The sequence below is a fragment of the Antechinus flavipes genome, chromosome 3 (assembly GCF_016432865.1).
Source record: "Antechinus flavipes isolate AdamAnt ecotype Samford, QLD, Australia chromosome 3, AdamAnt_v2, whole genome shotgun sequence".
NCBI lineage: Eukaryota > Metazoa > Chordata > Mammalia > Dasyuromorphia > Dasyuridae > Antechinus > Antechinus flavipes.
In genome coordinates, this window is record NC_067400.1 from 343980896 (window position 1) to 344005119 (window position 24224).

Genomic DNA, 24224 nt, shown 5'->3' on the forward strand with positions numbered 1-24224 from the left:
ATATCCAAAGGATATCCCAATAGATATCAGGTTTCCTTAATCAGTCCAAGAGTGTATGTTCCCACATGACTTTTAGCTCTAGCCAAAAAAGCATTAATCATTTACAAAATGTACATTTGAGACACACATTTTTATATAGTAAATGCAAATTATTTCCTGGAACCAATTAATGAAATAACCCATCTCACTCTCCTTCTGTATATACTCCTTTACCTATCATCTATTGCCCAGTCACATCAAGAAGTTTTATAGTCTCTATCATTATATGTTTTTCTCGTTTCCATCCAATTGCATGGGATCATTTACTCATCAAAAACATCTAACATTAATCTACACCCATGAATAATTTTTATGTATGAGAACTGATTTACCAAGCTGTGAATGAAAGATAATTTCTAGAAAATTTCTCAATAATTTGCTTTGCAATCAAATTTGTTATCATAAAGAAGTAATTTTAGAAAATATCTGAATTTTATCACTACCAGGCCATTGGCTGAAATATAATATTGTCATGTCTGACAATCATCTCAGTCCGAAATTCATTAAATTACTATGATAGATCTGACTCTGTGCTAGGTACTGTGGAAAATGTTACCAAGTACAATACATGATTCTTGCCTTCAGGAGGAAATGCTCTAATTTAAAAGACAAGAATAATATTCATGAAACATCAGGGAAAATTGCAAAATTACACAATTAAATAAATAAATAAATAAGTTACATCTAAACAGGGAATCATTACTGGGGGAATTCAGAATATACAGAAATTGTGTGGAGTGAAGAGGTAAAGGGAAACATCTCCACCAAGGATACTTTGAGCTGGGTAAATAAAATAAAATGGAAAGGACTAATTGACTTTGTGAGGGAGAGCTGTGTCTAAATCCAATTCACCAGCATGTCATGGCATCACTTCCCTTATGCCATAGTCCTCTTCAGGAATGATGAACAAACAGGATGATTTCAGAAAAGTCTGGAGAGACTTACATGAACTGATGCTGAGTGAAACGAGCAGGGCCAGGTGATCATTATACACTTCAACAACAATACTATACGATGATCAATTCTGATGGATGTGGCTCTCTTCAACAATGAGATGAACCAAATCAATTCCAATAGAGTAGGAATTAATTGAACCAGCTACACCCAGCGAAAGAACTCTGGGAGATGACTATGAACCACTACATAGAATTCCCAATCCCTCTATTTTTGACCGCCTGCATTTTGATTTCCTTCACAGGTTAATTGTACACTATTTCAAAGTCCAATTCTTTTTGTACAGCAAAATAACTGTTTGGACATGTATACTAATATTGTATTTAATTTATACTTTAACATATTTAACATGTATTAGTCAACCTGCCATCTGAGGAATGGGGTGGGGGGAAGGAGAGGAAAAATTGGAACAAAAGGTTTGGCAATTGTCAATGTTGTAAAATTACCCATGCATATAACTTGCAAATAAAAAGCTATTAAAAAAAAAAAAAAAAAAAGAATGATGGACAAACAACATCTCTGTGAGTAAAGCTGGCCCACAAACTGGAATTGGTCAGTTGGAAGACTCCTCCCATGCTCCCTCCTTCCCTTTCTCTTTTCCTTTCTCTCTCTCTCCCTCTCTCCCTCCCTCCATTCCTTCCTTCTTTTCTCCCTCCTTCCCTCCCTCCCTTCCTTCCTTCCTTTCTTTATACTTCAGATAGAGATGCTCTTAAAAGCATTTTTTCCTCTTATCTTTAATATCTCTGAATCCTGTTTACTATGGATTTGCTGGCTATATTTGTTTCTTAAGGACTGTGACTTAAGTCAAAACCAATCTGATTCTCACTGGCCAAGCCCCATTTGGTCATTGTTTGAGTCCTGGTTGACTCAGATTGAGTATAAAATACTAATTATTTCTGCTTTGGCCAGAAACTTTGAGAGTCTTCACCTCCCAGATTGATTTATTTAGATGTTTTTTTGATTTTTGACTAAGTGAAAGAGGAGATTCTTTGCTTCAATTGCTACCTAATTTTAATCATTGAATAGGTTGTGGTCTCAAGAAAACTGAGATCTGTTGAAACCTTAGCTTAAAAAGGCAAAGTTTTCCCATTTCATCCAAGGCCATCTCCATTCATTTTGATCTATGTCTTACCACTGGCCCCATTTGGCTCTTGAGGGGAAAGTGAGGCAGGTGACCTTACACAGCCCTCCTTCACTTAAATGCAATTTATTTGCATGTCATGGTATCATCTCCCGGATGTCATAGTCTTCAAGAAGGAAGGACAAACAACAATTGACTTTGTACTTCATTCTCTCATATAGAAAGTGAAAGTTTAAATTTACTAGAAAGGGGATCATTTTGTTTTGTTTCATTTTGAACTTTTAAAAAATATATTATTTTGCTTTTCTAACTACTGATTTTTAGCACATAGAGCCTGGATATGATGGCAGAAATAGAGCAAACTTTTCTCTTAATTTAAGTGCAGAACAAATAGACGAAAGACATAATAACATAGAAGATTAAGCCAATCTGTAAATGATTTTGTTCCTTTCAACTCTACATTATCATTCCACATTAATACTCTGAGGAAGCCTAACATTTGATCTTCTTGTTATTGCATCTTTGATAAATGTTAAAGTACTTAAGTGACTTGTTGTTTTGCAATTATTTCAGTCACATCCAACTCTTTGTGCCCCCACTTGAGGTTTTCTTGGCAAAGATGCTGGAGTGGTTTTCTATTGCTTCCTCCAGCTAACTTTACAAATGAAAAATGGAGGCAAATAGGGTTAAATGGCTTGTCCAGGGTCGTAGACCTAGTAAGTGTTTAAGGCTGGATTTTAACTCAGGAACTGAGTCTTTGTGACTCCAGGCCCAGCACTCTATGTCCTGTGCCACCTAACTACCTACGTAAGCAATTTTCTAGAGGTCTTATTGGGTTTTTAGCAAAGCATGGTTTATATATTATCTTAAATACTTAAAATTATATTTAATACATGCATATTTCATCACACAATACATAGAGAGTATAAATACTTCACATTTATACATTGTAGAACATTACAGGACATATTAAATATGTAAATATTTAAATAAAACAGTAAACGTGATATATAGAGTATATGAACTAATCTAGGACAGTAGTTTGTATATAGAAGAAATCCAAATTCATCTCAATTTAACAAATATTTATTGAGTATTTTCTATGTTCTAGGCACTGGAGATGCAAAGACAAAAATAAAAGTCTCTGATCACATGATATTTAAATTCGACTTGTCTCAAAACATGTTTGCTAACAGCACACACACATACTTTTTGATAACATGGTCAGTCTTCAAGGATAATGTTATGGAAAAATGGATGTTGGTATTATAAAAACATAGACATACTACCTGTTTTCTAGGTATACTTTCACTATTGTTAAGTGTAAGCAAGAACCATCCACTGAATAGATTTCACTGTCAGTGTCAACAGGTTTGTGATATCCTGCCCATTCTCCCCAGTTCTTACCTCTTTGGAATTTTTGTATGTCTTTGAACTCACTGACTCCTCTAACTTTTGGTATGAAAATATATACCCAGTTTTTACTATTTAGCTTGGCTAAACTTGTGGTTCTGCCCTGTCTTCCTAGATATGGACCCTTCTATAAGTGTGCCCTGCTGCAACATTTCATGCCTTAGTTCAGCCTAGTTTCAACTCTAGACCTTGAGTTCTCACCTGGGATCCATAGCTTGTGGCCTTCTATACCCTAGATAACTGTATTTGTTGACTAGATAGACCACTACAATAACTTCCCTTTTTATGAGGTGATGTTAACATTGTCAACCTATTTCAACAGATTGGTGTGAGAGAGGTCACACAATTTTCTCTGGCCTCAGTAATTTAGACAAAAGCCTATATTTGGGCTGAATGATTTTGACTAGCCATTAATCTTTCCGAAAGTGACTTCAGAACAGTGCTATTTATTGCTCATAGGCATAGCCTAAGCTTGTAAGAACATACTCTTTTGAATGCTGTCTTATATTTTCTGCCTCCAGGAGCACTTCTGCTTTTGTTAAAATGCTCAGCTCAAATGATTTTCCCAAGTGCTTATCTACACAAAATGCCAGCAGCATAAGACCTACTGATTTTAAGATGTTGGCCCTCTTGTTTGTTTACCTTATTTCCAGTCATGTTTACATTTCCCATTGTTGTGCTAAATAACCCATGTCCACCCAGCTAGAATAGGAGGCACCCTTATCCATCCTAGAAACAATTTTTGGCAATATTTCCACCGGAAATGGACTCAGTGTTCAGTCGTCACAACAAACTTTCGCCCCTACTCTTACACACTATTTTTTGGAGCAATTTTTCTTAATATTGTTACTGAATTTGGAAAGCTACTACCATATTGCAAACTGAATTGTGCCAAGGACCCAAAAAATGAGGCCTCTTAAGATTACTTAAATTCCTAATTTCAAGGAAATAAAGTGGCCATAATGGGTCACAACAATCAGATTATACATACTGAAATCCTTATTAGGTTCTGGCACTTAAATCTATATATATATATATATATAATATATATATATATATATATATATATATATATATACATATATATATATATGTATATATATATATATATATATATATATATATATATATATATATATGATTGGATTTTATATAATTATATTTGCAAATGACATTAAGATAAAAAAGGTTAAGGTTTGTATGACAGAAATAGAATCCAAAAAGATCTGAAAACCCAAAAGCTGAATCTAATCTGAATCTAATATATTAAACTGAATAAAAATAAATGTAAGGAATAGACATAACAGCTTTTAATAGACATTAGCATAATTAGAGAAAATAACATACATTAGGGAATAAATAAATTAAGTAGGTAAGACCTTGACACTGAGCAAAAGAACTCAAACCTTGGGCAATATGAATACAGGAGCTATTAGATGATTTTGACCAAACGTGGTGTGATAAAATTGCTGTAGGAGAAAGATTACTTTGCCAACAACGTTCTATATATATATATATATATTGGATATGAGAGAGATTATAATCAGAGTGGCCAGCTAAAAGGCTGCATTAGAGATCTCAATATGAGATGATCAAGATCTGGACAAAAGTGATGGGATTGGTAAAAGAAAGGAGGTAAGAAGTCATATATGATAGAATGCCTTTGAGCTAAAGTCTATTTTGTTGGCAAAGGTTCAATTCATATTTTTAATGAGAGCCCCTTCTATAACTCCTTATATACAATTTGATACTACTTGAGTTGCAGTTATCCAAATACATATAAATATAGATTTTTTTTTTCCTAGCAAGTTTCTCTTTAACAGGGCTTTATTGTGTTTTGAATCTTTAAAGAACCATAAAACTAATACTTATTCAATTTCCATCATATTACCCATCCCAAATAATTTTCTAATTCCAAATTACTTCCTAATTGGCAAATCACACATATAGCTAAGAACAGTAATATCTATTATAAAGTTGGATTTTATATTTTGACTGTGATTGAGAGATGACTTGATTCAGGGTAACAATTCAGCTTTCTTCATATATATATATGAAGAAAGCTGAATATATATATATATACACACACACACATAAGGTTCATACTTCAATTCTGTAACACATTTTGGCCCAAAGTACAGGAAATTTACTTTATTTTCTTACTCAAATGTCATGTATTTGTATAAAGGGAATGCAGAGGATAAAATGTGAGGCCTAGAGTCAGGAAAACTGTTCTTCCTGAGTGTAGAGGGCTGAAACTATTGAATTCAATGCACTGAGATCAGGACTGCTGAGCACTTGAGGCTAACTTCTGATTGGATGATACTCTATGGGCATGTGCTTGGAAAATGGTCCTTTCCCCTATCCTTACTGGCTCAAAGATTGGTGTATAGAGGATTGTAGCAGGTTCTAGGGGATGGAGCAAAGCTAGCCAGGGACACGTGCTCTCAGTGGTGATGAGGGAGAAGGCACTTGGGAGATTCTCTTCCATCCCCTTCACTTCTACCCCTAAAGACCAAGAATAAAGACGGACTTTTGCTTATCCTGACTCCGGCTGATTTTGGGGTGTCCTAGGTGCTAGTGCGGTCGTTACACTTGAGTACAAATATAACTTCAGACTCTTAGTAGCTGTGCAATTCTGAGAAAATCACTTAACCCTGCTTTCCTCAGTTTTCTCATCTGTAAAACAAACTAGAGAAGGAAATGTCAAATCACTCCAGTATTGTTGTCAAGAAAACCTGATCCAAATGAAATCAGGTGGAATTGCACATAATTGAACAACAACCTATCACAATGACAACAGCATGAAAACACTGTCATAGATGCTATGAGCAATAAAAAAAAAAAAGGTAAGATAGAATTTTTGTCCTCTAACAATTGTTGTGTTTAAATATTAATTGAGAAAGATCTATAGTCATGGAACATTTAGGGACCAATGTGAAGATATCATATCTGCAAATCACATATCAAACTAATATGTAATATTTTTCAATGCATCATCAATAAAACATATTCTATGAATCTGTTTTACAATAATGATAATACATTTATACTTATTCATCTCAGTCTTATCTGAATCTCCATGTGTGATTTATAGAAAATGACAATGATCACAACAAGAAGAAAAACAATAATAAATAACCAAGATTGATATAGTACTTTATGGATTTTCAAAATGCTTTAAAAATCCATAAAGCACTATATAACTTGTTTATATTCTTATAAAAAGTCTAGAGGATTGGTTCTGTTAATAGACCCATTTTACGGATGAGGAAACTAAATTAGAAACATTAAAAGCCTTGTCCAACATCACACTGATAGAAAGTGGCTGAGATAAAATTTGACTCGAGGACCAGTGCTCTATCAGCTACCTATACACACACACACACACACACATATGTGTGTGTGTGTGTGTGTGTGTGTGTGTGTGCAAGAGAGATCAGAGATAGTCTTTGATGTGGAAAACAGAGAAGGATTAAATCTATAACCATTTTGGGAGATGTCAATAATGGTCTTATTTCCATCACATTAAACAATATACATTGTCCTTGGGTCTTTATGTGTCACTTATATATGTACATGAAGCTTTGAATCCGAATGCTTATGTAGAATTTTGTACATATACACATATTATCTTGCATGTTTCTTTCTTTTTTATTTTTTTTTAATATTTTATTTTATTTTATTTTATTTAATAATAACTTTATATTGACAGAATCCATGCCAGGGTAATTTTTTTACAACATTATTCCTTGCACTTGCTTCTGTTCCAATTTTTCCCCTCCCTCCCTCCACCCCCTCCCCTAGATGGCAAGCAATCCTATATATGTTAGATATGTTTGCATGTTTCTTACAAGTTATTTTTGCACATTTGTTTTTCTCTGTATTGACATGGTTATTAGAGAGATGTTCTTAAATTCAGGACGACTTAGGTTCAACTCTCACTTTTGAGACATGATTACTGGACAGTCCTGGGCAAGCCATATAATTCAATTCTCTAGACAACTCTTTAAGACTGCAAGTTGTAGAAGTTCTGACCTGCATTAGAAGAGGGCATTGCTCACCTGAGAGTTCCTCATGCCAGCAAAATCACATCACTCTCATCTCTATCTACTTGTCTGTCTGCCTGTCTGTCTCTATCAGCCAATCTGTCAGTCTGTCAGCCAGTCTGTCTGTCAGTTTGTCAGTCAGACAGTCTATTTATATTTCTAACTAAAATCCTATTTATGCATCTCTATTTTTAATTAGAGAGCTTGAGGAAATATGAAGAAATCATATGTCTATATTACTAAGTCTACATGAATTTTATACAACTAATTTGCAGACAGGAGTCATCAGCATGCCTTAATCCTTTCTGTTTTTCTCTAAGGGCTGCCTTCAGCTGTTTGCATTGTCATTGTATAAAAGTAGCTGAAAGTAGCATGTCCTTTACAAAAATCCTTTTTTTGTTTTTGGTGGAGGAGGTGAGGTATTGGGGGTAGTATGAAGACTTTTTGTTTTTTATGAGATAGATTTATTCATTTCTATTCTCTCCTTTTTTCCTAAAATTCTCCTCAGATATTTGTTATAATAATTGTTATAATTGTTTATATAAATTATGTATTATTATATATTTTATTATAATTTATTATAATTTATGAGACAATGAAATGGAAGATCAATAGTTCTGGAAATAATATAAATCCTCCTAGGCATGTCATGTACAGAGAAATTATCAACCACATATCCTTTCATTTTATCAACACAGTAGAATGTTTTTAAAATGTTTATGGTTTTATAGAGCCTGAAAAATCTGAGCTTGTAAATGTTAGAAGAGCTTGTAAATTTTTATTAGGGAACGTGGAACCTAGCAGAACTTTCACTTCTAATTCAAAGATTTGTATAGAAGTGTTTTTAGTGTTTTATTTTCTAGCTTTCACTTCTTTCATTTAAACTGAGATTGAAATTTTAGTTTTACAAAAAACTAAAACAAAATATACCTAATTTGTTACCAATTTTATGTTCTCTCTATATTCTGAAAATGTTACTCAACTCATCTATATGGCCTACATCATGAGGTATAATAGCCCTGTCAATGGGAGATTAAAATCTTATGATGAGATATATATTTGCAATATAGAAGATGTAAGATTGGAGGAAAGTTACAAAATATTATTACTTTTCTTTTCCTAATAGTATTTGTTAAAGTCTGTGGCTTATTATTCTGAATCATTCTTTATCCAATGATCAGACCTGATTTTATCATTTTGATGTGTGATTAAATTAAGATTGCTATTAAGTATTTTAAAACCTTGTTCATATAAGATAAATTGATAGAACAACCTGGGCTATTCTACTTATGAAACAATTTGCTTGCTGAACAAATGGACAGAGGAAATGGAATTACAAAGTGTTGGGTCAAATTGTGGAAGAAAAACTTTTCAGATACTTCCATTTTTTATTTTCTCATTTATTTTTGGTATTGCTTCATTGTATCTTGTTTTTTCATAAAGTCATTAGCTTCCACTTGCTCAATTCTATTTTTTGAGGAGTTATTTTACTCAGTGAGCTTTTATACCTTCTTTCCCAACTGGCCAATTTTACTTTTTAAGGCATTCTTCTCTTGCTTTTTGTATTTCCTTTTGCATCTCTCTCAATTCTTTTCCTAATTTTTCCTTTTATTTTTTTTTTTTCCCTCAGACAAACAAATGATATTGTTGTGCACTCATGTCCAACTCTTTGTGGCCTCATTTGATTTTTCTTGACATATATATTGGAATACTTTGCTATTTCTTTTTCTGTCTTATTTTACAGATGATGAAACTGAGGCAAACAGGTTTCAGTGACTTGCCCATGGTCACATAGACCAAACTTGGACTCAGGACTTCTTGACTTCAGGCCTGGCTCTCTATTCACTGCATTACCTAGGTGCCCAACATTTATATACCTCTCCACGATTTTCTTCCATTCTAAATTCTAAATTCCTTGAGAGAAGGGTTAGTCATATGCCTTTCTTTATATTCCCAACACTTAGTGCTACGGTTTATTCACAGGAAGCTCTTAACAAATGTCTGTTGATTCTGACAATGACTCTACTGTAAGGCAGAGAGGAGTTCAGCAACCTCTGGAGAAGCTCCCCTAGAACTAAAGTTGTTGATAATTTTGTGGAGACAGAGTTGAAATGAATTAAAAAGGTATAGATGATTCCATATGGTCACTCTGCCAAAGGGCAACTGTCTTATACAACTAGGAACTAATAGCTAGGCAATGGTTGTGTTTAGGATCTAGGAGATATGGCTCTCAGGCATAAATAAATAAAATTATTCAGAGATTTAAACCATATATCTTGCTACTTGTTTATTATTCAAAAATTAAAATATTCTATTTTAATTAAAATTGATTAAATATTAATTTTTAGTATTTATGTTATTCTGAACTTATAAAATAAAACAAGCATTTCTATAGCATAATAGAATAGAAAAAGATTGTAATTGAAACTATAAATCTATTAAGTACAATTTGCTATTCCTTTTAAATATACAATAAAAGTATCATTTAACTTTAAAAAGTGACATTAATTATTGATGTCATCAAGAGCATTTAGTACTTACATAAGACAAAACAAATAGAAGAATCTAGACACCAATTTATGATCTTTTATATGAAATGTTTTGATTGTTTATATGTAAAATGGGAAACTCCCAGTGAAGGCCCTCCTCTATCAATAGAGATTGGCAATTGTTCTGAAATGTATATTGTTAGAGTTGCATAGAAGTCACTGAGAGAAGTTAAATGACTTGCTCAAGATCACACAGCCAGCATACTTTAGAGGTGGGATTCATGTCTTCTTGAAGATCTATGAAATTATATCCCAATCCATTAGTGATTCCTACTATCTTGATTAATTTTTATACTAATTAATACAATCAAGTTTGGTCTACTGCTAAGATATAGGGTATTCTAATTTTTCTTAGAACACCTGGGAGCCTTTAACCCTCCAGAAATTCCTGCCATGTCTCTACTATTCTTCTCTGATGACTAGACCTTTAGAGCTTGGAACATTTAAGTTTGGCCTGAAACCTACCAGTTTCCGAGTCAGAAACTCCCCAGGTTCATTCTCCAGCCACTTTGTCTACTGCTAGTCCCAGTTGCCAACTACCTTTAATTAGCTTAATTGACTAAGTTTCCTGGCTAGTATTTACAAAAGGATCTTAAATTTTTTTTTTTCCCCCTTTGAGGCTTTAGTTTTAAATAGGGCTGCTTTTTTTTTTTTTTTTTAACTTTCCCATATGAATCTAAATGTAAGGAAAAGAGATCAGCTTGATAGTAACTTTAGTATACTCCACCTACCTCAATTTCCAAAATTCTTAACTTCTAGATAAGATAAAACTGATCTAGATCTACCTCCTATTTTGTGATTGTTCCGGTTGTTTCCACCTATCTATGGTTGCAATAGTAGTTACTCATATTTTTGAAAATGGAAAGTGCTTTTTATAACTGGTTTCTCATCTCTTATCAGGCTTTTGTTTTAGCCTGAATCCATTTGCAGGGATATAAATGCCTTTCTTTATATTGCTACTTGTTTATTATTCAAATAATCCATTTGCAGGGATATAAAAAGGGGGAAAACAAACAAACAAAAAAACTACCTCTCCTCCTATTTTTCAGGTTTCTATTAGACATCAAAATATAAGTGGTAGAATTGTGGTTTTTTTTTTTAATTTAGAAAAAGTGACAAAATAGAATCATAATTGGTCCTTTCTTTTTTGACTCCTCTACTTCTTTACTACTTTGAATTTAGAGGAGAAAACAAGAAGAGATCTTGAGAATGATAAAAATAAGAAGGAGAGAAAATGAGGAAAGAAAAGGAGGAAGCAGAACAAAGAAGGGATTATGAGATGGATAGAAGGAATCAAAGAGTTGAAAAAGTAAGGGAGAAGACAACAGAGAGAGAGAAAAGATAAAAGAGAAAAGAAGTTAAGAGAGGGAAGCAATGAAAATGCAAAAGAAGGGGAAGAGCTGAGACAGTTGAAGAGTTCAGGAGGAAAAAGGGAAACAGAATGAGAAGACAAATCTAAATCAGAAATGAAGCAATAGGAATGAAAATGAATCTAAAGGCATAAAATGAATCATAATAGAGTTTCTCCTTATTACTTTTCAATTTTCCCCTTTTTCTCTTTGAACAAATTGACCAGTTGATTTTTGAAGTAGTCAGACCTATGTGGTACTTGGAATTGAAATTATTACTGCAGCTATTGTTACAAGATCTTTTAAAAACACTTCAGTGTGACTGCAGGTGAAAATGATTTTGTTTCATTTGCAAGCTTTCTAATCAATAGCCAGCGCATCTAACAATCTCTATATATTTATTCATATTGAAAATACAATGATAAGCCCAGTTTCCTGTGCATCACTAAGTATTTTCACAATAAGATCATTTAAATACAAATGGATTTGAGAGAATTGGTTTTGAGCATAGTATTCTCCCTGTCTTCAGTGCTAGGTGCTGAATTCCATCCTGTTATAAATGGGACCAGTTTGTTGGGTAGATTGAACACATCTGTTCTCCCCAAGAAGCCTTCCATGTGAATATTAATCCAAAAGAGTCTCTGCTTCCTCCCTATTTGTAGTACATGCTAAATTGACATATGAGCACACACAAATTAGCACTTGTTCTTTGAAGAAGTTAAATAGCATGGGGAGATGCACTAGACAAAAACTGAGTTGTAGATTTGTCAATTATCAGATTAAAAGGATTAAAAAGATTAAAGAAAATGTAAGATTTAGGCATTTGTTTATATTACTTCAGAGTGTTCAAGGGGAGTTGACTATGTTATAAACTAAGGGAATTCATGAAATGAAAAGCTAGACAAGCATACAGCTCACAAATGTATTTTGTTGTTTTGTACTTAGATTAAGAACATATATCATTAGGTCCTGGGGATGGATCTCCAGCTGTAAGGGACTTTAGAGGCCATCTAGTGGGCAATCATTTCTCCTTACAAAAGAGGAAACTGACTCAACTGTCCCTTCTGTTTTAACCTATTAGGACTAATTACGAGTTGATGTACTACTCCCACACATATCTTGCTAATGGCCCCCTTGATCCCATTAATCATACTATTTGGACTCAGTATAATATGCCCCTTTGGTTTCTCTGATGATTCATATTGACCACATCTTTTAAGATTCATTCCCAACCACAGGGACCAGGCATGTGGGCAAACATTGGGAGGTTGACAACTGTTTGCTAAATGGAAATAAAAGGAAATTATTCAATCTAGAAGTATAAAGTGCAAAGGAAGCTGATTGTTTGATTCATATAGTGAGCAAGCAAGATGCAATTCTAATCACCAGATCGTTCTTAGGAATCAAGAAATTTAATGGGAAGAGGTAAAAGATGACAAAACCAACGGCTGATACATAAGAAATTAAACCAAGTCGAGTAGGCATCAAACAAGAACCAGGAAAAGGCATCATAGAAAGTCAGAGAGTTGACTAGAGGAGCCTTATGAGGCAGTTGATTTCTGTGGTTTCCTTGAAGTTGAAAAGGGTCCTTGCTGGCTCCTTGGCCCAAATTACTTTTATTCTGAATTCTAGAACATAATTTTATGTGGTCTTTGTCATTCAAGGATACCTTTTGAAAATTTAGAAATGGTAACATAATAGTTATAGCTTGGTTTCTTCCCTTATATAAAAAGAGAAAAATAAGGTTAATGAAAGAAGAGAATGACCTGTGTTATAATAGAAAGGAATCACAAAAATCTGTTTTTGAATCCAAGTCTCAAAACTTCCTGACTGTATTTATCCTTTAACTTTTTCAAACCTCATTTTCCTCCTCTGTAAAATGGAAATAATGATGGATATACAAGTTACAAGGCTGTTATGAAGAAATATTTTTTTAAAGTTTGAAGTTCTACAGAATTGTTAATATGAGTTACTGTTATACTTGATAAATAACATAATAGCAGAAGTCTACCTTTCCTTGTTTTTTTTTTTCTGAATGACTGAAACTTACTTCAGAATATTGAAATAAATCAAGTACTCTATAGAACAGACACTTAACCCTTTAGTTATATGATGAGATGGTTCCTGACAGATTTTATCATTGTCATCATCATAATTTGCAGTTCATATGTTCTTAAGATAATCCTGTTAATCAAGGACATTGGAGTGTTCTATTTTTGTTTTTTGATTCTATTTTAATCATATGACACAGTTCTAGAAATAATACCTTATGAATCAATATATGAATAACTTAATAAAACTATGTCTAGTGATAAAGCACAAGCATCAAAAGTAATAAAAATATGGTATAGCTTTTTGGCAAATGCTTAACTGATATAGTGATTATTACTTTAAAATAATGTTTAAATAAGATATCTAAGAGACTGAATTTTCTTGCAATCATCTCAACTGAAGGGAATATTATATATTCAAAATATAAGAATGCCGATTGTCACCAATTAAGATGTTTCAAAGCCTTTATTTAAAAAAGGCCCATGTCAAATGATATTTTAAAATAAAATCCTAAATAAAAAAAAAAGTTTTTGCTAGACTAGGAACTTGCTAAGAAGCAGAAAGCAAAAGACAAGAATAAAAGGACAATTACTTGGATGGAGAAATATAAAGAGTATGATTCCTCAGGGTTTGGTGTATAGTCTGACTTAATTTTGAACCTTTGTATAATAATCTAAAAAAGGGACTGAATAGAATAATTCTTACAGTTTATAGATGACAGTAAAATCTCGTCGATGATATGATGATTGGACTTGTGATGTCAATAGAGGAGAGAATTTCTGGACGAATATACTTCCTCTTCTAATGTGGGTCAGCACTTTGTCACTATATAGTATTAGAGAATTTCCTAGAACCTATAGAAGTTATATGGATTATGCAAGATTACCCATGAGTGTGTTGGAGACAGATACAAATGTGTTATGAGAGCTGATTGTTAAATTTTTCTAATGAGCACTTATACTAGAAATATTGGATCCAGATTTATTTTATTGCTTTATTGATTTTATTTTGACTTAAGATGATAATAGAAAAAAGGTTAAAAATGCAGAAAATACTAAAAAGTTTGTTGTGGTTTGGAGGTCTAGTTGTTACATACTTTGCAACATACCACTGCTCTGTAAATTGGTATCAGACATGGTACTTTAACCCAGATCCTCCTGGCTCCAAACTAATCCTATTCACTATTAATCACTGCTTTTTCTTTATTAAAAAAAAAAAAAAAAAAAAAAAAAGAGAGAGAGAGACAATGCAATATGGATAGATTAAAGGGGGAGGAGGGTAATGCAAGCTTAATACCTATATAATAATCAGTATTTATTAAATTTAAATGAATTATAAGTGGAAGTAAAAATGATAAATTAAATGTTAAGCATAAAGACAAATTAATATCTTTGTTGATAAAAAATCCAATCTGTCTCTGTATTTCTGTCTCTCTTTTTCTGTTTCTGACTTTTTGTCTTTGTTTTTGCCTGTCTCTCTCTTTTGTCCCTGTCTCTGTCTCTCTTCCTCTTTGTGAATATATGGAATTCTGAACATTTGAGCATAATATAGAAGAGATCTAAAAGCCACTATGCATAACATTTTGCTTAACAAAGTTTTGAGCTCCAAAATCTTGAGTGATAAGATAGAAGAGCTGACACTTCTATGGAGCAGTACACGCTACCAGTCTTGATAGGAAGCAAAGAATCATAGTCTTTAGAGTGGAAAGTGCACACCAAGTCCTCATTTTGGAAATAAGGAAATTAAGGTTCCCAAAGATCGAATAATTTGCTAGTCCCACAGCTAGAAAGGAATTTGCTCAAATTTGATCCTAACTTCTGACTTCAAATTTAGGGCTCTTTCCACTTTACATAATACATTGTTTCCTGGCTTAAAATATGCATAATGACAAAGACAAGAAAGCATTAGAGCCAATTGATACATTCATTAAGTATTTTTTCCCCATATTTGGCATTTTGAAAAGCCAAGCTTATGTGGATAGAGTGTAGGAAGAATTTACTAATATATGCAAAGAATAAATAAATGATTGTCATACTGAATGTAAATGCAAATCAGCAGATCAGTAGTAGATAACAAGGTGTTGGGAAATGGATACAGTTCAGAGGATTCCTTTACCTTTATATAAACTTTAATTTAGACATCTAGATAGCTCAGTGGATCTGGATCTGGAGTCCAAAAGATTTGACTTCTAATCCAGCCTTAGATATTTACTTTCTTGTAACTCTGGGTAAGTCACTCAACTCTGTTTGCTTTAATTTCCTCACCAGTAAAATTAGTTGTAGAAGGAAATGGAAAAACATTCCAGTATTTGTACCAAGAAAATTTCAAATAAGATAGTGAAGAGTAAGCTACAACTTGAACAGTAACAACAAGGTAACTATTGTGTCTTCAAACAGTAGTTCATGCTAGAAAAGTAGTCAATCCACACAAAGTTATTACTCACCCATGCTTTTAATGTTAGTCACTGCACTAAAGCACCATGGTTACAATGAAAGGAAAAATATAACTCCTTTTCTTTTTTTTTATAAAGCTTTTATTAATTTACTTTTTAACACTTTTTCATTTTTAAATTTTGAGTTCCAAATTCTCTCCCTTCTCCCATTTCATTCTCACTCACCAAAAAGACAAACAATACATCAATTATATATGTGAAATCATGCAAAATATATTTCCACATTAGCCAATTTGTTTTAAAGCAAGAAAAAATTAAAAGTGATAAAATTATACTTAAGTTTGTACAGTTTATTAATCCTTCATCTAAAAATGGATATCCTCTTTTTAAAAATACATATAAGTCCTCTGGAATTATGTTAAATCATTTTACTGATCAGTACAGTCAAATCATTGATAGTTGATCATCATAATAGCATTGCTGTTACTGTGCAAAATAATTTCCTAATTCTTATCACTTCATTTTGTATCACTTAACATAAGTCTTGCCATGTTTTTTGATTTTTTAATCACATCTTTCATCATTTGCCTCAGCACAAGTGTGTTCTATCATAATAATATGCCACAACTTGTTCATCCATTTTCCAATTAATGAACATCTTCTAGATTCCTCTTCTTTGCCAGCACAAAAAGAAGTGCTCTGAATATTTTTGCCTCAACAAATCCTTTTCCTTCATCTCTGATCTCTTTGGGATAAAAACCTAGTAGTGTGGTTTTGCTGCACCAGAGGAAATATACAATTTTATATCCCTTGGTTCCTAACTAGTTTCTCAAGAATGGTTAGATTAGTGCATTACTCTACCAACAATTCAATGATAACTCCTTTTGGAAAAGATAACTTGTAAATAATATACAATCAAGATCCATACAAGAGAATTGGAGACAAGCAACAGAAGGAAGACACTAGTATTAAGGGAAATAAAGATTTCTCATAAAAATATGAATTTTAGCTCAGATTTGAAGGAATCTGGGGAATTCAAAAGTTAAAGAAAGAGATTTCTAAATACATAAGGAAAATCCAGTGAAAATGCATTAATTAAGAATATAGAATGCCTTTATGAATGACAAAGTCATAATCATTATAGAAATTAGATGTAGCATAATGAATTGGGCACTGAACTTGTGTTAAGAGGACATGGATTCCAATTCCATATCAGAAATGTAATTCCTATATGACCCCAGCATACATATAATACAACTCTATGCTTCAGTTTCCAACTCTCTAAAATGACATTATTGGATTGACTTCAAAAATCCTTTTCAGATTCAAATCTATGATCATTTAGTCTTAAAGTTAATGTTTTCTTCTTCTCTTCTTCCTCCTTCTTTTTCTCCTCCTCCTCTTCCCAGCACCATTACCCCCACCACCATTACTACTATTACTCTACTACTAATACTTATTTATGTATTTTATTAATTTTGTAAGTCACTTTGCATCTTTTATTCTTTTAAATTATAATCTCTTATTAACCTTAAACTTCTTAAAATAAATAAACAAAACAAACAAATAAATAATAAATCTCTTAAAATCTCTTTTAATCTTCACAAAAACTGCATTAAATAGTTGCTATTATTATATTCATTTTATAGATGAGAAAATGAGGTTGAATGGTAAGTGATTTTCTGTGGGTTATTCACACAGTGAATTTATGAGGCATAATTCAAACACATGTCTTTCCATGCTCTGCCAAGTAATGCCATTTCAGGTCATGTCTTTTTAAGACATTATTGGCAACAAAATCCTTTGCTAGAATAGCTAAATCCCTTATTTATTGATTTTTTTTTATCTTATCCTTTAAGGTCCTGATATGTGTATGTATATGTCTCTCTCTTTCTCTCTCTCTCTATGTATGTATATGTATATATATATATATATATATAATGTAAAATAGACAAAGTGCATGTGTATATTTGTTTATATATTATATGTCTGTGTATATTATACACATATATTTTGTGTGAAATCAAGTTTAAAAATAAAATGTGAAGAATGAGAAAAGTTCCCCAAGCATTTAATCATTTTGTTATAAATGAATACATCAGTTGGCTCTTTTCCAAGAATCAGCAAAAAACTTACTTGTTTATAAATTTTTGCAAAGGATTCAAAGAATTTCCCCAAAATTTATGTTGATGGAAGTGTTTAAGAATTGGTATATCTAAATTAGTTTTCCTTTTTAAAAAAGCATAAAAAAGCCAAACAAAAACAAAAGGTTTGCCTAATTTTATATTTTAGCATCATTATGCTTATCAACAAGGAAATAATTATTTGACAATTATATTTAAGGCATTTTGAGTACAAATACAAAGAATGATGGGACCTCTATTCACTATGAGATTATATTCTGAGGAGGGACACGTCCATTATACATATATGTATATAAATCTATAATCACACATATATAAACATGTATCATTAATTTAAAATGAATAAATAAAAATATACAAAGTACATAATGTAAATATCACACAATAGGCATACTAATAATAGGAAGCTTTCAACTCTGAACATCTGAGTTAGGTAGCTTTGAATGTATAGATTTTAAGTATCTATGACCTATTATTCTGAAAGCTAATTTATTTGCATGCTTCTGACCTACTTGACTATAAGCTGTATCTTTTACTTGGATATGATCCTGGTTACTGCAGATGAAATATTACAACCCTTTGCTGGACCCCATTTACATAGAGAGAAGTATGTGATGATCTCTCTGTGGCCTGGTTAATGAATATCAGAAACTTATCACAATGTCCTCCTCCCTTTGGCTTATAGAAATTTCCATTTGGATGATATTGTGGGAAATAACAGATGTTATGCTATCAACAAAAAAATCTGACAAGATTTCAACATTCCACTCATTTTCCCCATTAAGAGACAGGGATGAAAAGGGATGTAGACAGAGAGAGAAGAGAGTTTCTCCTTTCAAAAGGTTGGGGACTGCCTTTGAAATATATCTGAAAATTTCATTTTTTTCTGGTGACAAAGAACTGGAAATTGAGGGGATGACCATGAATGGGGTGGGAGGAGTTATGACAGGACTTTGATGGAATACTATTGTGCTGTAAGAAATGAAAAGCAGGATGATTTAAAAAAAAAAAAAAAAACTTGAAAGACATATGAACTGATACAAAGATAAGTGATCAGAAATAGAACATTGTACAGAATAATAGCAATAATTTAAAGATGATCAACTGTGAAATACTTAAGTTCTCTGATCAATACATGATACAAGACAATTTCAGAGGACTCATGATGAAAAATACTATCCTCCTAAAGAAAGAGATCTGATGAATTCTCAATGTAAATTGCAGCATACTTTAAATTTTTTTCTTTATGTTTCTTGATATTTTTCACATTGTTTTGCAATATGTCTAATATAGTAATGTTTTGTATAACTTCCTGTGCATTTTTGATATTATATTGTTTGCCCTTTCAAAGTGGAAAGGTGAGAGAGGTGAAGAAAATCTGAAACATTTAAATGAAAGGAATGTTGAAATTTTCTAAAGAACAGCTTATTTGGGGGCAGCTAAATAGTTCAGTGGATAGAGAACTAGCCCTGAAGTCGGGGGACCTGAGTTCAAATTTGACCTCAGACACTTAACACTTCCTAGCTGTGTGATCCTGGGCAAGTCTGGGCAAGTCACTTAACCCCAACTGTTTCAGCAAAAAAAAAAAAAAAAAAAAAAAAAAAAAGCTTATTTTATTATTAATAAAAAAATTTGTGAACTATTCCCCATTAGCAAGGCACATGAAAAAAATTAATTTATTAAATCCAGACATTTAGGGTAAAATAAAATATCACTTGAGGGCACAATAACTTCTACACAAAATAACCCAAATTTACCATTCAATCTAAACAACAATGATTTCAGTGGAACCTCAGAGAAAAAAACATTGAAGAACAAATACCACATTTGTCCTTCCAGTAAAAATGTAACTTTAAGCATGTTTATTTAAAACTAGAAAGCATATATTTCTATTTTCAAATTCTTTGCAAACACAGAGATTACTAAAAATTAAATATTAAAAAAGGGATTCCAAAAATTCTTTTTTCTTCTTTTCTCTCATGGAGCAACTACCAAACTAACAAAATCAAACCACAAAATTCTCTTGATCTTGATCAGAATTTCAATCATACTTTATATAAGAACCATAATAGCAAGATTATGTATGTATGTATATAATCTTATAATCATATTGCACTTGAGATTCAATTCTATTATCAATCTTACTGTTTTTCATAGGAAAATAGATATAGTTTTCAGAATGTTTGTGTGCACTGAGACATATGGATAACTAGTAAATACTAAAAAATACAAAATAGAAGTAAATCTCTCCATTAATTCATGATAGCATTGGATAACATATCTGTGAAAGATGACTCTTCAGATTCTTAATTGATATTGCTTTTTTTGAAAATTCAAAGATAAATAAGTCTTTGGTTAAACCTTACTTTTCATTTCAATGTGAATGAGAAAGATTTGGCAAAAATTATAACCAGTCTTTTTGAAAGTTAATTGAAGAAATAATTAATTTTAGATTGTAAATATCTATTACACTATTACCTGTTCTTCAGATTTTATTTCCCAAGTAAATAAATTATTTTGCCAATTATCATTACCACCTATCTTCCCTGTTCCTACACTTCCTATACCTCCCTAAAATTCAAATTAGTATATACTCAAGTAATAACATGGACCTTTTTTGATTTTTAAGATGTTTTTAAAATTCCTAACTTTGTTATCAAATTTTATATTATTTGTAAAAATAGCTAATTTTGATTCTGAATAACTAGAGTACTTAAGTTCATTTCAGTTGTGTCCAACTCCTTGTGACTCTATTTGAGGTTGAGTTACTAGAGATATTAAACTGCTGAAAAGAGCTGGAGATCTTCTAAGATGTTACATGGATATGCCTAACTAGAGAAGAAGACTTGCCCTGTGATGAAGCCAATTTTGGTATGCTATGAGAAGGAAAGTAAGTGAAGAATAGAACAGTACTGTGAGATAGTACTCTTGCTGTCCTCTATAATTTCTACTCTGATGTTGATCATTTCATCTTAGTTATAACTCTGAGATTTATTTGAACTTTAGAACCAGCCTGTTTGGAAAGTAGACTAAGGATCTAATCTCTGATTTGCAGAAAAAGTCAAATATTGTTTTTAATATTATCTATCTCAGTAGACTTTGAAAAAACATCCAGTTTTTTTGTTAAGCATCAGAAACTGTTAAAGTTTTCCATTAATTGTGAAGGAATAATATAATAACAAAACATAGGTTATATAATATTACACATATAAATATAATATATATACACACACACACACACACACACACATATATATATATATATTTACTTCCTGCCCATCCAACTGTTCAATCTCAGATTCTTTTTGGTCTTTTAATACATGCTATACATATGCAATATATAATATATTATATATAAATATAAAATATGCACATATGCTAATTTGGATTCTCCATGTCCCATGAGTCCCATTATTATTATATTTAATTAAGTGCTGACTATAATTGGGAAAGTATAGAATATTATTTTTATCTTGTAATATCTACAGTAACACAATGCAGATCTGCAATAGACAAAATCCCACAATCTAAGGACATAGCCTCATGAGAGATCCTTATGTGGTTATCATCCAAAGGTATAAAGTAAGAAGAAATTATACAAAAAAATTATACAATGACCTACCCAGATGTTGTCTTCTTGCTTGTATTGCTTCCAGTTACGTCCTGTATCACTAAACATCAGTATATAGCTTGTTACCCAGTCAGAGCTCCCATATCTTCCCTGGGTAGCCACTGCAGTAATCTCCACTCTATTTCCTAGATCAATCTGGAGCCATTGTTGTGAATTAGATTTCACTGGGGACCAACCACCAGCTCCTGGTAAAGAACAAAAGAGAGAAAGAGTCATATCTTACATATTCAATTAAAAAAGACAAAAAAAAAAAAAAAAAGATTTAAAAAAATGTTTCTCAGAACTCATTTCCTAGAATTCAGTTTACCTTTTCACATTTTGGCATTGAATGAAACATACTCTCCTAAAATAATATTGAATATAGCACAATGGGATATAGAAATAAGAGACTTTAGAGGTCACCTGGATTAGTGGTGTCAAACTCAAATAAAATGATACCTGCTTGCTTCATATTGATTTAGAAACCACAAATTAACATTGTTTATGTTGTATTATATTTTTATTTCTTTTGTCAAATATTTCTCAATTACATTTTAATCAGGTTGAACTGGGGAGTTCTGCAGTTGCTTTTTGACTAGATTAGTTGCTTCATTTTATAGAAAGAGAAATTAAGGTTTAAAGGGAAAAAATAATTTATTTAACATTACAAAATTAGTAATTAGCAAATCCAGGATTCATCTACTTTTCATATGAAGGTCATCCCTTCACATGAACATATCTTCCTTCCTCTTCAACAGAGTGCCATATCAACATTTACTCTCTAATAACATTCAAGTTTTCTTTTCTCCTATCCAGCATACACACAACTGTCAAAGGGATTGCTCTAAAGTATCAGTCTGATCATATCACTCCCCTATATAAATAATGCCTTTGATATCCTTAGGATGGAATTTGAATGCTTTTGTTTGGAATGTAAAGTTTTTCATTACCTGAATTCATTCTTTTTTTTTTTCCTACTCTTTCAGTCTTTTAACAAATTACTCCTCACAGCACAATCTAACATCTAGCTATATTTTTTATTTGTTGTTTCTTACATATGACATTTCATCTCCTAGTTCCATATCTGTATCCATGTCCATTTCACTGTCTGTATTGCAAGGCAGAAATGCTATTCCTTTTTCATGTAAGATACTTAGATGCTCTAGATTCCTTTAAGACCAGGTTCAAGGTGGGAAAGAGAAATGTAGAGGCAATGGGATGAGGACACTGCCGGCTGCAAACACTCACAGGAGAACAGAGTTCTTGGTTTCAGTTCTGTGCCAGAGAGAAGAACTGAAGCAAACTTGGGGCCAGACACCTCCTCAACACCCAGAAAACACACTGACAAATTGCACTTTAAAAAATGAACAGGCAAAGGAAAAAGAATCTAATCAAAGAAAATTCACCAATAACTACCTGAAAGAGGTCCTGTGAGGAAAATTTATAGGAGCATCATTGCTAAATTCCAAAACCCTCAATGAAGAAGAAAATATTGCAAGACACAAGAAAACAAAATTAAAATACTCTGGAGACACAATAAGAATCATGCAAGAACTAGCAGTGGCCACATTAAAAGACCAAAGATATTGGAACACCATATGATGAAGAGCAAAAGAAATGGGCTTTGTGACCAAAATATCATACCCAGAAAACCATAATCTTAAAAACAACACCAACAAAAAAAAGTATTCAAAGAATTTCCAGATTTTCAGGATTTTGTTGCAAAAACAAAACAAAACAAAACCCTGAATTTACTTAAAAAAAAAAAAAAAAAAAAAAATTGACATATAAGATCGAAGAGAAGTATAAGGTAAACATCAAAGATTAAGTATAGGAGACAAAAGGTGGAGCAAAAATGGCCATGTAATATCAGGAAACTGCTCCAGTTCTCCCAGTTTTCATCAAAAAACACATGAAAGCAAGCCTCTGAACAGAGTCTGACAGAATAAAAACAATCTCTATCTCAAGACAGACTGAACAATTTCAAGAAAGGTCAGTCTCACTGGAGTGAAAAGGGTCTTCACCCATGGTCAGATAGACTCTGGGAATGCCAGTGACATGGTCTTAATCATAGCAAGTAAGACCCTCAGTCCTGGCTCAATAGATGAGCCAATCAGGGGGGACTGCTTCCAGTCCCAACTCAGAAGGAAAACTCTGGGAAACCAGGCTGTTTTCTGAACAGAGCAGGCAAAGCTATTCCCTGAAAACACAAGGGGGCGCTGTGCTCAAAGCCAGGGCTCAGATCTGCATAGAAAGTTTGGGACGCGCCCCCTTTACTCAGGTGCAGAACTCTACCTTTAAAGTAAAAAGAGAAGAAAGACCAAAAGAAAAGGAAAGAAAATGAGCAAGAAACAGAAAAAAAAACCTTGACCATACAAAACTACTATGGTGACCTGGCAGACCAAAACACAAACTCAGAAGAGGGCTACAGTATATCCACAAAAGAAATCTCAAAAAATGAGATAAATTGGTCTGAAGCCCAAAATGGCTTCTTGGAAATGCTCATAAAAGTCTTTAAAAGGCAAATAAGAGAGGGAGAAGAAAATATGAGAAAGATAATGAGAGGTATGCATAAGAGAGTCAAAAATTTGA

At 32.4% G+C, this 24224-nt stretch overlaps 1 protein-coding gene across 1 annotated transcript in view; it reads right to left on the reverse strand.

Annotated features, from left to right (window-relative positions):
- The window catches only part of CNTNAP5 (contactin associated protein family member 5), a 913682-nt gene that overhangs the window by 672686 nt on the left and 216772 nt on the right, over window positions 1–24224 (reverse strand). The window contains exon 3 of the mRNA XM_051985717.1: window positions 21645–21838. Within this exon, the coding sequence (XP_051841677.1) occupies window positions 21645–21838 (194 nt within the window). The remainder of the gene's footprint in view (window positions 1–21644; window positions 21839–24224) is intronic.